Source organism: Nannospalax galili, unplaced genomic scaffold (genome assembly GCF_000622305.1).
Source record: "Nannospalax galili isolate Female #2095 unplaced genomic scaffold, S.galili_v1.0 scaffold103, whole genome shotgun sequence".
In the NCBI taxonomy this organism is placed as follows: Eukaryota; Metazoa; Chordata; class Mammalia; order Rodentia; family Spalacidae; genus Nannospalax; species Nannospalax galili.
Genome location: NW_008352136.1, coordinates 753,309 through 769,124, shown reverse-complemented (window position 1 = coordinate 769,124; position 15,816 = coordinate 753,309). Strand labels below are relative to the sequence as shown.

Below are 15,816 nucleotides of genomic sequence, written 5' to 3'. Positions count from 1 at the left end.
ATTATTTGGTCTTTTGACAGGGTCAATATTATTATTATTTGGTTGATACTGGGTCTCCCTTAGAGCCTCAGCTGGCCTAGAACTCGCTATGTAGACCAGGCTGGTCTCAAACTCACAGAGATCCACTTGCCTCTGCCTCTGCCTCTTGAGTGCTGGGATTAAAGCCATGTACCACCACTCCTGGCTGTTGTATAGTTTTTATTAAAGGAGGTAAGTCTTGTTTTTCATGAAATACCTCCTTTGAATCTGTGAGAGTTGAATGCAGTAAAATTTTGATTTGTTAGAATTCTTTGAGTGTCACTGATGGATTTTAAGACAACTTGAAAAAGGCTACCCATCTCTTGTCCAGAAATGGCAAGTGTTGAATTTTGATTTACTCAGAGCACCTCCCATATTTGCTTTGTTCTTCTGCTCTCGTGAGCATATATTCCATGCAGGCAAAAATATGATTACACTTTTCACTTCTTAAAAAGGAACTCTGAACTGTCGGCATTGCCATTCAGTAGCAGACTCAAGGACATTTGTCTTTTTGTCTGTGTTCTTTTCTTCGGTTACATAGGAATCCATCTCTTCTACATTGAAAAGCGCATGGCATAAAAGCAGCAGCCTAGGGGGCTCGTCCTTCCCCTAACTATGGGTTTTGGACCCTGACTGTGGTTGCTGTTGGCCAAGGGAATAGTCTAGGCCTACTGAGCACTGACAAGCTGGAATGGTCTCAGCAAAGCTGCCTGGCAGGATTTGGCTGAGAGGGGTTTTCCTGTATGTGTTCCTACAGGATGCGTTTCCTTTCATATGCATCACAGAAGTACATCTGTTGGGCTCTTTACACAGACAGCTTCTCAGTAAACAGGAAAATGCCAAGATTGTGATCCTTTATGAGACTGATGGAAGTAGACCAAGAAAATAGAGAAACATTTACTCAGGTGCTAGGATGCTTTTACAGCATAAAAGCTCTGTTTTATCTGTATTTTTTTCCTCCAATACATGCCTTGTGTGGCCAATAAATAAAATTTCCACCTTTAACTCGGAAGGGCCATTACACTCTTCTGGAGGTTGGTGATTTATCAGCTGTAAGGCGGAAGTTGTAAGGGCCATTTTAGCACATAAATTGGTCCTCAGGTCAGAGGTGAACGTTTTTACTGGTTATTCTTGGTTATGATGAGTACCCAAAATATAAGGAAGTTTTAATCTTTTGTTTCCTTAGATGTTAGGAATAACACTTTTCAGGGTTTGGATTTTCTTTAGTCGAAGTCAAAAGCAGTGGCATATTATCTACTTACTAAATTTATTATGAGTGAGAGTGAGTGGTAAGCCTAGCACTTGGGAGACCAAATTAGGAGGATTATATGTTTGAGTCTAGCCTGGGCTACATAGTGAAGCCCTGTCTGGAGCACTTCTTTAATCCCAGCACTCGGGAGGCAGAGATAGGCGTATCTCTGAGTTCAAGGCCAGCCTGGTCTACATAGTGAGTTCCAGGACAGCTGGGGCTTCAGGGAGACCCTGTCTCAAAAAGACCAAAAAAAAAAAAAAAAAAAAAAAAATTTATAATGGTTGCCTTCAGTGTTATCTAGATACCAGGGTAGAGAGACAACTATCTCTGAGAGGCTTTAGCCAGCCCCAAGAGAGAACATCTCCTATCTAGTGGGGAAGCCCAGGCCTTCAGCTTGCTGTCCATTGTCGTTCAAAGATAACGTATCTTTGGGGCTACTCACATAGCCCAGAATGATCTCTAACTTTTTTGTAGCCAAGGATATCCTGATCTTTCTGCCTCTGCCTCCCAAGTACTGGATTAAAGGTGTGTGATACCACATCTGACTGTGTTTCTTTTGCATTTTTTTTTCATTTTTTGAAGTGGGGGCTATGCTGTGTAATCCAGGTTGGCCTTGAACACAAGATTTGCCTCCCTAAATCTCCTGAGTAGCTGGATGACAGGTTTGCATCCCCACCCCAGCTTTCGGTTTTTACTTTAATGAAACCCATTCAATCATATTGCCAATCTTAATTGGAAATAGAGTGCTAAATTGCATCTTGTAAAGGCTTTAGATGAGATTTATAATTCTAACATTTTTGTGGAAATTTAAAACCTTATTTATACTCTCCTATCTGATGGGGATTTATTTTGAAATTTGTGAAATTTCTTTGTTTAATGACTTTCAACACCATCTATTTTTCATTGTTTGGTCTGTATGCCTGTACATGTGCTGGGAGGCTAGAAGCCAGCCTTGGGTGTTGCTCCTTTCCAGTCACCTTATGTTTTGAGAGCTCTCTCACTGGGATCTGGGCCTCAGATTAGGCTAGGCTAGCTGGCCATTGAGCCTCAGGGATCCTTCTGTCTCTGCCTCCCCAGCAATGGGATTACAAATATGCCCAGCTTTTTAAAAATGTGAATTCTGGAGATCAAATTCATGTCCTTGAGCTTGTGTGGCAAGCACTTTACTGACAAGTATTTCCCTGGCCCTCTAGTTTGGAATAGTTTCCAAGTTTTTCCTTTGTTTGAAAAAAGTGTTGTAAATGCTGTTCACTGGGATGAGAGAACATAGAATTTTGTAGAGTCCTTGATAACCAATGTTTTTTTTTGTATGAAAATTATACTCTTGGCCCCTAAATCAGTAGGGCATTGATTGGAATTTTGTCCTTTGGATAGAGAAATTAGTAGACTCCTAAGTAGTAATTGCTAACATTTATTAGACAGTATGTACTATAGATTCTATGCTTGTAATTTCAGGTCCAGGGACTCTAACACCCTCTTTTGGCCTCTGTGGGTACTGCATACACATGGTGGACATACATGCACTCTAGGCACATACACATGCATAAAATAAAATAAATTTAAGAAGTCCTGTGCCTTATCTTCAGCTCAGCTTTCACCGACTCCCCAGGTTTAAGCAGCCATTAAACTGTTGTCTGTATAGATTTGCCTGTTCCAGGACTTTCATGGAAATGAAGATAAATTGTACAGATTTTTGTGGCTGCCTTCTTTCATTAGTATTTCTAAGGCTCATCCAATTTTAAAGTGCATCAGTATGTTTTACTGCTAAGTAGCACTCTCCTGTGGAAAAGAGACATTTCATCCATTTATCCAGTGAGTAACAGATATTTAGGTTGTTGTATTGTTTGACCATTGGGAATCATTACTTCCAGTAGTACTGTGAACATCCATGTACAAGCATTTGACTGCCTGTTGTCAGTTCTTTGGGGGTGCACACCTGGGAGTAGAAGCACTAGGTCAGATTCTCTGTGTCTTAGTTTGTTTCTTCATTGCTGTGACAAAACACTCTGACCACTACCAACTTGGGGAGGAAAGCATTTATTTATCTTACATCTCCCTGGTCACAGTTCATCAGGGAGCCCAAGGACAGGAACCTGGAGACAGGAGCTGGAGCACAGGCCATGGAGGAACGCTGCTTACTGGCTTGCTCCCCTGGCCCCTGCTCAGCCTGCTTTCTTATGCAACACAGGCCCACCTGCCCATGGGTGGCACCACCCACAGTGGGCTGGGCGCTCCCACATCACTCATCAAGAAGATGCCCCTCAGACATGGCCACAGGCCAGTCCAATAGAGGAAATTCCCCAATTGAGGCTCCCTCAACCCAGGTGTGTCAAGTTGACACTAAAGCTATCCAGCACAATTGACCCCTTGTCAACTTGACACACAAATATCACTATTAAACCATAACTTTCCAATTTCTGTCCCCAAGATATGATGTTAATATCACAACCTAAGACAGTACAACCTTAAAAACCCCACAGTCCTTAAAAAATCCAAACACTTAAAAGTCCATAACCCCTTTTAAAAGTCTCAACTGTGGATGGGCTACTATAAAATCCAAAACAAGTACTGTCTTATTTCACAGGGAAGAATCGGGCACACCTAAGGAAAGTCCAGCTAAGTAGCTCAAGGCTGGACATCTGGTAGTCACTCACGATCTTCTGGACTCCAAAGGGTTCTGGCAGCTTCACTTCTCGGACTCTGCCATTCACAGCACACACTTCATCTCGCCAACTCCATTCCACACCTACTGCTGTCCTTGGTCGTCGTCCTGTGGTCCCGGAATCTCCCAAAAGCTGGTGTCTCCACTGAAACTGAGGCTACACCTTCACCAATGGCCTCTTCTTGCCTCTTAGGGTGCAAAGCCTCAGAGTCTCTCCATGACCCCTTCCATCATGGGGTCTTCACTGCAACTGAAGCTGCGCTTTCACTTATGGCCTTTCCTGGCCTCTCAGAATGCCAAGCCTCAGCTGCTCTCTGTGACCCCTTCACAATTTCAACATCAGAACCATGCAGGAGACTCTTACACATTACCAAGTCCTGCTTCCAGATGGAGATAGAGGCTCGGGTCCCCTCTGTGTCCTCTGTGTGCTGACCCTGAGGAAATACCTCCCAGAAGACTCCACCACAGTGATGCTGATCTCTTGTTACTTACAGCTGATTTTTCAGCCCCAGCTAACCAGCATCAATTGTCCCAGTAAAGCAAAGGTTTTGCTTCAGGTTCTGGTCTCTTCTTAATCACAGCTGATTCTTCAGCCCCAGCCGACCAGAACCCGCAGATTCTCAATCCAAAATCTCACACGAACAACCCTGATAGTCTCTGCTTCCCTTTGAAGCTTCACAAGTCAGACCTCCAACGTCTACAACTTTCAGCATAACTTTTCCAAGCTCCACTGCATGTCTCTGAGCACGCAATGGCTTTTCCAGCCCAAAGTCCTCCCCAAAACACCAAGGGCAGGTCTGTCACAGCAATATCCCACTCTCTGGTACCAATTTCTGTCTTAGTTTGTTCTTTATTGCTGTGACAAAATACTCTGACCACTACCAACTTGGGGAGGAAAGGATTTATTTAGCTTACATATTTCAGGTCACAGTTCATCCGGGAGCCCAAGGTCAGAACTCAGGGCAGGAACCTGGAGGCAGGAGCTGGAGCACAGGCCATGGAGGAACACTGCTTACTGGCTTGCTTCTCTGGCCTGCACTAGGCCCCCTTTCTTATACAACCCAGGACCACCTGCCCAGGGATGGCATCATCCACATTGGACTGGGCCCTCCCATATAGGTAAATCAAGAAAATGCCTCACAGACTTGGCCACAGGCCAGTCCAGTAGGGGAGAGGAGACTTCTCCTGTTGAAGTTCTCAGGTGTGTTAAACTGACAGCTGAAGCTATCAAGCACAGAGGACTGAGGATTAAGCCCAGGGTCTTACACATGCAAGTCAAAAATATGATCTCATGTAGTTGGCCTGGCCTTAAACATACTATGTAGCCCAAGTTGGCTTTGGATTCCTAGTCTTCATGCCGCCATCTCCTGAGCTCTGGGATACATGTATGTGCCACAACACCTACCTGGCTAATCCATTTTTAAGTTGGATTAGTTGCCCCTCTTTAAAGAAAAAATTATATTTTATATATTTTAGGTATAAATGCCTTAGCAGATTTAAGATCATCATTCTTTGGATTGGTTTTTTACCTTCTTGGTGGTGTCCTTTAAAGCACAAAAGTCTTTAACTTTGTAGAGATTTTTTTCAAATTTTTTACATTCTTTTTTAAAAATATTATTTTTATTTTATGTGTATGTGTGTATTGCCTGCATGTAGGTAAGTGCACCCGTGTCTTGCAATGCCTGTGGAGGACAGAAGAGGCTGTCAGATCCCTGGAACCGGAGTTACGGACAATTGTTAGCTGCCATGTGGATGCTGGGATTCGAACCTGGGTCTTCTGCAAGAACAACCAGTGTACTTAACTGCTGAGCTAGCTCTCCAGCCCCCAATTTTTTTACATTTTAATTTATCATTATTACTGTGTGTGTATGATTGGGGGCAAGGGTGTGTATGTGCCATAGCACCTGTGTGTAGGTCAACTTTCTAGGAGTTGGGTTCCTAGTGAACTCAGGCTGTCAGATTTGTGCTGCAAGCGCTTTTCTCTGGTAAGCCATATCATGAGTCTGGAAGGGATGGGTTTATCTCCTTTTCTTTTCTTTAAAATTTATTTTATTTTACTTTATTTATTATTTATTTTTGGTCTTTTTGAGACAGGGTCTCCCTTTAGCTGACTTGGAATGCACTATGTAGACCAGGCTGGCCTTGAACTCACAGAGATCTGCCTGCCTCTGCCTCCCAAGTGCTGAGATTAAAGGCGTGAGCGACCATGCCTGGCCTTTTATTTTATGTTATGAATGTATTGCCTGCATGTATGTAAGTACACCTGTGTCATGCAATGCCCACAGAAATCTGAAGAGGGTGTTGCATCTCCTGGAACTGGAGTTGTGGATGATTGTTAATCATCACGTGGGTGCTGGGAATTGAACCCGGGTCCTCTCCATGAGCAGCCAGTGCTCTTAACCACTGAGCCATCTCTCTAGCCTTGTCTCCTTTTCTTTTGTTGCTTGTGCTTATCGTGTCCTAATTATCTTTTGCCAAATCCAAGGCCAGGAAAATACATTCCTAGGCTTTTCTGTGTTTTCTTCCGAGAGTCTTAGCTCTTACATTTAGGCTTTTGATCCATTTTGAGCATTATCATCATCTGTTCATCTGCACACAGAGGCTATCCAGTTGTTTTGGCATTGTTTGCTGACACCACTGCCTGTGATACACTCTCTGGCCCATGAGATTCTCCTGTCTCTGCCTCCCATTTTGTAGGAGGACTAGGATTACAGATATGCATTCCCCCATACCCAGCTTTACGTGAGTTCTGGGGATCCAAACTCTGGTCTCATACTTGTATGGTAAGTACTTTATCATCCACTGAGCTGTCTCATCCCTTGGAAACTATTTTTGTGTAATACTATGTGCGTGTGTGTGTGTGTGTGTGTGTGTGTGTGTGTGTGTGTGGTGCATGTGGTGCACATGTGTGTTTGGTGTGCCCTTGTGTGTGTATGGAGGCCAGAGATTGATGTTGGGTGTCTTCTTCTGTTGCTCTCCACCTTATCTTTTGACTGAGGTCTCTCACTGAACCCAGAGCTCAACAATTTGACTAGGCTGATTGACCACTGAGCTCAAGGGATCTTCCTATGTCCACTTTCCCAGTACTGGGATTAGGGGCATGCCCTGCTTTTTTACACACGTGCTCGGGAGCTGAACTCAGGTCCTCATGCCTACATGGCAAGCACTTCATTGAGTCATTTCCCTAGGTCCTGTGTAGTAAGCTTTAACGTTAGGACATGTGAGTCTTCTTAATTTGTTCTTTTTAAAGGTCAGTTGACTTTATTGGGTCCATTGAAATTCCATATGAATTTTAGTTCATACATTTCTTTGAAGGGATTCTGAAAGACGTGTTGAAACTGTGTCCCACTTTGAGGAATATTATTATCTTAATAATGGTCATCTTCTGATCCATGAGTATGGCATACTTTTCCATTTCTTTCTTTGAGTGTGGTCAGTGGTTTTAGTGTGCAGGTCTTTCATCTCCCTTAAGTTTATTCTCATATTTTTTACTCTTTTGTTTTGGTTTTTTTGAAACAGGCTCTCAAAAAGACTTGGGTGTCCTGGAACTTGCTATGTAGACTAGGCTGGCCTTCATCTCATGGAGATCTCCCTGCCTCTGCCTCCCGAGTCCTGTGACTAAAGGCATGAGCTACCATGCCCAGCTTTTTTTTTTTTTTTAAAAAAAAAACCTCTTTGATACTATTAGAATTGTGTTTTTTAAAAAACTTATTTATTTTCATTTTGTGTTTGTGAGTATTATGCCTGCATGTGTGTAACTACGCCTGTGTCGTACTGTGCCTAAGGAGGCCAGAAGGTGTTGGATCCCCTGGACTTGGAGTAACAGATGGTTGTTAGCCACTATGTGGGTGCTGGCATTTGAACCTGGGTCCTCTGCAAGAACAGCCAGTGCTCTTAACTGCTGAGCCATCTCTCCAGCCTTGGAATTGTTTTAATTTTATCCTGGGGTTGTTTATTATGACTATATAGAAACATAAATTGATTTTGGTATGCTGATCTTGAATCTTCCAGCCTTGCTGCATTTGATTTGTTCTAATCATTCTTTGCATGGGTACCTTCAGATTTTCTGAATCTGAAACCATGCCATTAGTGTACAGAAACATTTTTACTTCTTCCTCTGCAGTCTAAATATCTTTTATTCTTTTTTCTTGCCTAATTGGCCAGATTAGTACCTGTAGTAGGGTTCTGAGTAGACGTGGTCAGAGCATATGTACTTGTTTTTTTTCTGATCTTAGAAAATGTCTTTCACCAACTCAATATTGTGGTAGGTGTGGTGTTTTCTTGTTCCCTGTTACCACCTCTAGTCATAGTCATGTTCTTATCGTGCTCTGTCAAATGCTTTGTCTGCGTGTGTGTATGCTGGCCATGTGATTTTAAAAAATATTTTATTTATTTTATTTTGTGTGTATGTGTGTATTGTCTGCCTGTATGTAAGTGCACCTGTGTCGTGCATTGCTTGCAGAGGACAGAAGAGGGCGTTGGATCCCCTGGAACTGGAGTTATAGACAGTTGTTAGTGGCCACGTGGGTGCTGGGATTTGAACCTGAGTCTCCTGCAAGAACAGCCAGTGTTCTTAACCGCCAAGCCATCTTTCTAGCCCAGCCATATGATTTTATTTTATTTTTTTCCTATCTGTATGCTGAACCAGCCTTCCTTGCATTCCTGAGGTCAATCCCACTTGGTCATGGTATGTAATTCCTTTCATGTGTTGCTGGATTTGGTTTGCTAGTATTTTGCTAGCATCCACATTCATGAGAAGCCCTGCTCTTGAGATGCCCTGGTCTGTAGTTTATCGAAGTCTTGTTTTGGTATCAGCATACTGACTGCCATATAAGTAGCTTGAAAGTGGTTTCTCCTGATTTTTGCAAGAATTTATGAGACTTGGTATCAGTCGTCTAAGTGTTTATAGATTTTAGTGGGTAAGGTCACTTGAACCTGAGTTTTGACAGAATTCGTTTGAATTTTTATTTTAGGAATCATTCTGTTCATTTTACAGGGAGGAATTTGAGAATCAGAGGGGTTAAGTAATTTTCTAACAAATGTAGAGCTGGGGTTTGAATCTGGATTATTTTAAGTCAATTGCTAGGATGATTCTAATAGTTAGCGTTTGTTGAATGTTGAGTAGTGTGTGTCCATGTTTGATGCTGTACCAGAGTAAACGCCATCACAGTGTTCCCTGAGCAATCATTTCAGATGGAGCCTGACATAGAGATCTAGTGACTTGCCCCAGTGAACCATGGTCAGAAAGTAGATGGCACAGCTGTGAGCCTCAGGCTGTGTTTTGGAGCTTGTTCTCTGCATTGCTGATCTCTGTTGTGCCGAAGGGCCAGGGACATTCCGTGCCCCCAGAACAGCTGTGTCACCGGACAGCCAGCAGAGCTTAAATCAGATCTGACCTGGGATATAAATGGGCTCACGCTACCTATCAAGCTCCACTTGAGCACGCCTGACTCAGCACTACTCTGGCCACCCTGGAAACCCTGGCTGCAGCTTCCCTGGCTCTGCTGCTTATGCTCATTACTGTGCTGTAATAATTCTGTGTCATTCTGCCTGAATGTAATTAGAATTAAAATAAGTTGTTACTATGCACAATGTACAGATGGCTGCTTTGTTTGTTGACAGGGCTCAGGTTGGCCTTTTAACTTGGGATTATAAGCAGGAGCTTCCCAGTGGAAAGGATTTTTTAACATCTTTCAAAGATGACAGCTGGAGAGATGGCTCCAGAGTTAAGAGCATTGGCTACTCTTGCAGAAGATTTGGTTCCTAGCACTGACATGGAGACTAACAGCCCTCCTTAAAGCTAGTTCCAGGGATATGACGATCTCTTTTGGCCTCTGGGCATTGTGTGACACGGTGGACTTATATATGCAGGCAAAAACACTTACATACATGAAGTAAAATAAATGAATGATTTTTTAAAAAAGAAAATGGCAGTCCTTTAAAGCACTTTACATATCCTGATCTTTAGATTGTTATGAGCTCAGGTAGTATTTAGCCTATTTGAAAAGGAAAAATTGTCTTTACTTTTCAAGTTAGAAGTCTTCCTCTAAAGTCTCACATTAAGTGAGACTCTAAAAGCTACCCCATACCTGTGTGTGTAGAGGGTTTGGGTGAATGGTGGACTTCTGGTCTGCTCTGCCACATCAAGGGTAGTGTCTTGACCTTGAGGGAACCAGGAGGAACAGGGGCTAGGTGGAAGTCCCAGCAACAAGCCGTTGTCAGTGCTGTAGTCTGGACTGTCCTTGCTTTAGCTGCCAGTCTTCTTTTCCCTCTGTATTGACTTTTAAGGTTTATTTTATTTTTAATGTGTGTTTGTCAATGTGTATGTGCACATGAGTGCAGGTGCCCACAGAGTCCAGAAGAAAGCATCAAATCCTCTGGAGCTGGAGCTCAGAGGGTTGTGAGCTGCCTGATGTGGGTGCTGGGAACCAAACTCTGCTCCTCTGTAAGAGCAGCATTCACTATTAACTGCTGATCCGTCTCTTCAGCCCCTTGGCTTACTTTTGAAGCACTTGCTGGGAGGTGCTGGTGGGGACACCAGCTTTTGTAACTTGTACAGATGGCTGTGAGGGAGGTAGATCCTGAGAGCAGCTGCTGCACATTGGCTTTTGTATGGAGGTGCTTTCCTTTTAGTATTCACCTCCCCATGGAAGCTGTTGTGTCTGACTCATACTTGAAGAATTTATAGTGTTCCACAAATGAAGGATGCTGGCCAAGTGTTAGCATGTCGTTAGCATCTCCTCCACCGAGCATTCAAAATGTACGGTCCTGGCCTTTTGAAAGTGAGCTGGGAAGGTTAGGCAACAGCTGGACTAAGGAACGGGGAGGCGGGGAGTGCTCAGTTGCCTGCATCAGGTCTTCTGCCTCAGCCCAGACACATGGCCCAAGCACTGGAGAGAGGCCACTTTGCTTAAGCCTTGGAAGGGTGGAAGGAGGCTCTGGCAAAAACAAACTGCATTTAGCAGTGGGCCCAGGGCCATGAGGAAGGGACTTAAAGGAAAAGAGTAGCAGCAGCCCACCATGTGTCCATTGGCATGGAAGAACAGGTGTCAGTCCTTCTATGTGGTGATCTGGTTTTCAGCTCAGTTGCCAGGGTTTGGCTGTATTACAAGTACACGTAGTTTTATTCAGGTTCCTTCTTTCTGTCCCAGTTTAAGCAGTGTCATACAGCAGCAGACAGGAAAATGACATCAAGTGTTATCAAGAACCTGAGGTAGAGCCTTGACTCTAAAGCACAGAGCTGTGCCCCCACATGTCCATCTGGCAGCCCAGTGGAATTTGGGGTCTGAAATGACCCATGAGGAAGCCCAGGAACCCAGCTAGCTGCCTGCCCCCATACCCAGTTCACATTGCAAGTGGCTGGTGCGTGATCAGCTCTGATGTGAAAACTGTCCTGGCTCCTTTCTCCTCCACAGTAGCCTGTTTTCTTCCTTCTCTCTAGTTGCTACTGCCCTGCCATCGCAGGCTTGGTTTATGTCATGGCTCTCTAGCCCAGTACCTGGCTTTTAGCTTTTTCTTTCTGTATGGGACTGTCATACTTACTGTCACCCTAAAGTGACTTTGATCGTGCCACTTTCCACTTAAATACTTCTCTTTTTCCAACCCAACTCTTGGCCCACATGGCAGCCTCAGGCTAGATTTTTCCTTTTTCTCACTGGTGCTTCTGAGCTGCTCTGATCGGCATGCCTGATTTAGGAAGGAAGCGAGCACTTGAAGCCAGGCTCCTTCTGTCTCTTGAGCTTCCCTGTGCAGAATTAGTCTTGTGGAATTACTCTGGGGAGTCAGTGCAGTGTTCAGAGAGAAGAGTGTGCTGGTGTCTGGGGGGGAAATGCTTTAAAAAACTGAAAAATTACCTTGGCAGGTTGAGGAGAAAGCCACAAAATCATAACATGTTTGGGGGCTTCCTTCTACTTCACATCTTCCAGGAAACCTCACTTTGGTGTTTTTCCTATATCTAAACAGGAAGGAGCTCGAGGGGATTATTTTACTCATCCCTGAAAGGTTGGTTTTCCTTCATTCTTTGTTTTAATCTTTCTCTTGAAATTAAAACTGATGAGCTGTTTCTGGATTGTGAATTTGGGATTTTTCATATCTTTGTAATTTTTTCCCTGACACATTTTGCAGTGTTCTCTGGATATATGCTACTAAAGAAAATTTGTATTTGCGATTTGGCTGCTTTTTAGGAGACCAGACAGAATGCTACACTAGTCAGTTTTCCTGACTTGGAGCTTTGCATTTGTAAAAGCAGAGCTTTGGTTTGGTGCACAATTCTAACTTCTTTCTGCTTTTCTTCAGCAGACACAATGAGGAGAGTGGTACGACAGAGCAAGTTCCGGCATGTGTTTGGACAGGCAGTGAAAAATGACCAGTGCTATGATGACATCCGTGTTTCCCGAGTAACCTGGGATAGTTCCTTCTGTGCTGTCAATCCCAGATTTGTTGCCATTATCATAGAAGCGAGTGGGGGAGGAGCATTCCTGGTGCTTCCTTTGCATAAGGTAATTTCTGTTGTGCATCATCTGGTCTAATCCATACTTTTTCCCTAGTAGATTGACAGTTCCAAGTTTGTTGAGACTATTATGATGACTAGAGCAAAGTTCCATACAGCTTGCTAACCATTGATGTGGGAACCTCGTGGTTTTCCTTAACAGAGAACCATAAACAGTATGGTGACCTCTATTCTGGGCATGGCTGCTGGGTGAAAAAGATTATTATATACTGTGAGTATTGGTAGGTGTAGGAGCTTTATGATTTGGTTTGTAATTAATTACCCATTTTTTCACAAAAGTTTTTTTTCTGGAGGATATTTTTTAAATGAGTAAAGATTTGTAAGAGAATGTTCTCTCTCTCTCTTTTTTTTTTTTTAAGTAAGACTTTTGAAAAAAAGATTTATTGTTTATTTTTATTTGTATGTGTGGATGTACATATGTGTTTGGGTGCCTGCAGAGGTCAGAAGAGGGTATTGGAGCCTCTAGAACTAGAGTTACAGATCTTTGGTTATGAGCAAGTGCTCTTAACCACTGAGCTATCTCTAGCACCTGACTTTCTGGGTTTTGAGTTGTAAATGGAACACGAGTCCAAGAAAATGTTTCAAGGGCTAGGGTTATAGCTCAGAGGTAGAGCTTACCTAGCATGTGAAAGACCTGGGCTCCATCATGATTTCAAAGGGAGGGGTTGGGGGATAGAGAAACAATGCAGATTTATTTCAATTTTGGATAATAAGCTTTATTCAGCATATGATTTAAACAGTGTTAACAAGTGGTAGAAACAAAGGGTCCTGACTGAGAGTTGCTCTGTATGCGTATTTCCTCAACTTTAGCGTGTTTCCAGCATCCTCCTGTCTCCTTACTGCGTCTTCCATCTTAGCCCTTTCCCAGGCGAGCATGAGATAGGAATTGTATGTATCTGTTCTAGCTTGTTCTTAGTGTGTCAGGAAAAGGGATCGACTGAGTCCTGAGCCCTGGTGATAAGGGCACAGTGCTCTTATCAACAGAGGATACAGATGTTGAGTCACAGTACAGCTGTTTCTACTCTGCAAAAATCAACCCCCTACATCTCTGAGATATGTAGATTAGGGATTCATCTCATGGATCATGGGTTTTAAAAGTGGTCACAAAAAAGTAGACTTTCTGTCAAAATACTGTTTAACATTATACTTTGAGTTTTTTCCCTTGGAGAAGCTTCCAATTCTAGTGTAATTTTCTCTCAGAGATGTTCATGGCTAGCTTGTTTTGTTTTAACATCTGTTTGATTTCAGTGGCTGCACTGATGTGATATTATACAATGAAACCAGCTCTATGGAATTAGGGAGATGGACACTCTCAAGGAACAGATTGGATACATGTTTCCAAATGTACCTTCCAATTAGCAAAGGTGAATCTTGCCATTAAATGGAAAGTTTCCTCATAGATACTTTTATTTCTATGAAGAAATTTCTGTTGAATGGCATATAACCACATTATACCATTATAACTATACTTAACCTGATTTTGGAGTGGGGATTTGAACTAAATTCAGTTGCATTTAGTCCACACAACTTCTTAGTGTGCTCCTTTATTCATTTAGAACTTGACCTTTACTGGTAGGTTTTAGGTTGGCCTGTAGAAAAGACAGCCACAGCTTATCAACCCAGGGCAGGCGCTCAAGCATCATAATCTGTTTGGAGTTAAAGCATTTTTCTTTTTCTTTTTCTTTTTATAAACTGAGGGATAAATTCAAGACGTTCTTTTCTTCAAAGAAATGGAACAAGCCAATTAAGAAGCCCAAAATAAACTTTGAATGGCTAATCTTCACTGAGTTTAGACAGTTCCTTTCAGTGTCCACATCCACAGAAGGCTCTGTGAGTCCATCTTTGCATCTGCAAACCATGGGAAACTTGAACTCACTCAACAATTCAAGGGAGACCTGTTTTGGTAATATGGTTCTCACCTACATTTAGTGACCTACATTTTGTAAATATTAGTGTTATTTTGTTTTTTAAGTATCCTTAAAGGAATCAGAATAGAATAAGTTGCTTTCAACAATGTTATGCATGGGACGGGGAGATGGCTCAGTGGGTAGTGTTTGCTGCTACAAGCATGAGGACCTGAGTCCATACCTTTGGGGCCCATGGAAAAGCTGGGTGTGAGCTGGAGAGATGCTCAGCAGTTAAGAGCACTAGCTGCTCTTGCAAAGGGTGGGAATTCAGTGCTCTGTACCCACAAGGCTGCTAACATCCATAACTCCAGTTCTAGGGTATCTAACACCCTCTTCTGGTCTCTGCAGGCATTGCATGCAGGTTGTGCATTTACATACACACATGGTGCACTTATGTACGTGCTGGCAAAACATTCATGTACATAAAAGTATAAATAATTAAAAAAAAGAAACCTGGGCATGGTGATGCACGTCTTTAACTACAGTGCTGCAGAGCAGAGACAAGAGGATCCCAGAGGCTTGCTGATCAGCCAGTCTAGCCAAAATGCTGAGCTCCAGGTTGACTGAGAAAGACTGTCTTTAAAAAATAAGTGGAGAGCAATAGCAGATGATACCTGATGTCAACCTCTAGCCTCCACAGGTGAGCTCACCACAAGTACATGCACAGATGAGTGCACCAGCACATATATGTACACATATATGCATATACCCCTCCAATACCTCCAAGCCCCAAATTGTTAGGCTTGAATTAAATGTTGACTCTTGGAATCTTGAGGGCCTTTCTTTCATAGGCTTTAGTGGCTTTGCTCCTTAAATGTTAATTTGTTTTGGAGGAGGTGGCTGACATTGGTATAAACTAAGCACAGTGACAGTGCTGGAAGGGAGGTCAGTGCTTGGTGTTACTGACTTCTGTTATTGATCACAAGTACTTTGTGTGTGGCTTCGAGGTATTAAAGTGTACAGTTAATTCTTTTTGTCGGTATGACTTTGAGACAGCATGGTCTGGGAATTGAAGAGCTGTGAAGTCCAGTCCTGGTTGTGTCACCTTGAAGTGGGACATGGATGTGTCACTCTGTCCCTATTCTGTTCTTCCATTTCTTTCTGTATGTAAAGGAGAAAAATATGAAAGTGGTCTTTTTCTACTCTGGTAATTCTAGATGCTCTCAAGTGCTTCTCATCTCCTGTGGTTGTCTATTATGAGGCCATTTCTGAGCTGTTTTCATCCTCAGAATCCAGGAGAACAAACACTGATGTTCCATTATTTTCCCTTCTTGGTTTAATACATAACTCTGAGTAGATGCCCTTTTTCTTTTTGTCTTTTTGAGATAGGGTCTCCCTGTAGCCCCAGCTGACCTGGAACTCACTATGTAGACCAGGCAGGCCTAGAACTCAGAGATCCACCTGCCTCTGCCTCCCAAGTGCTGGGACTACAGGCATGCGCCACCATGCCCAGCTATAGGTGCCTTTC

The 15,816-nt window shown here is 43.0% G+C and overlaps 1 protein-coding gene across 2 annotated transcripts in view; it reads left to right on the top strand.

Annotated features, from left to right (window-relative positions):
- The window catches only part of Coro1c (coronin 1C), an 89,412-nt gene that overhangs the window by 18,858 nt on the left and 54,738 nt on the right, over positions 1–15,816 (top strand). The window contains exon 2 of one of the 2 annotated variants that reach the window (XM_008848951.3): positions 12,228–12,430. In XM_008848951.3, coding sequence (XP_008847173.1) covers positions 12,236–12,430 — 195 coding nt within the window. In that variant the 5' untranslated portion in view covers positions 12,228–12,235. The remainder of the gene's footprint in view (positions 1–12,227; positions 12,431–15,816) is intronic. The other variant, XM_008848952.3, reaches the window with a different exon arrangement.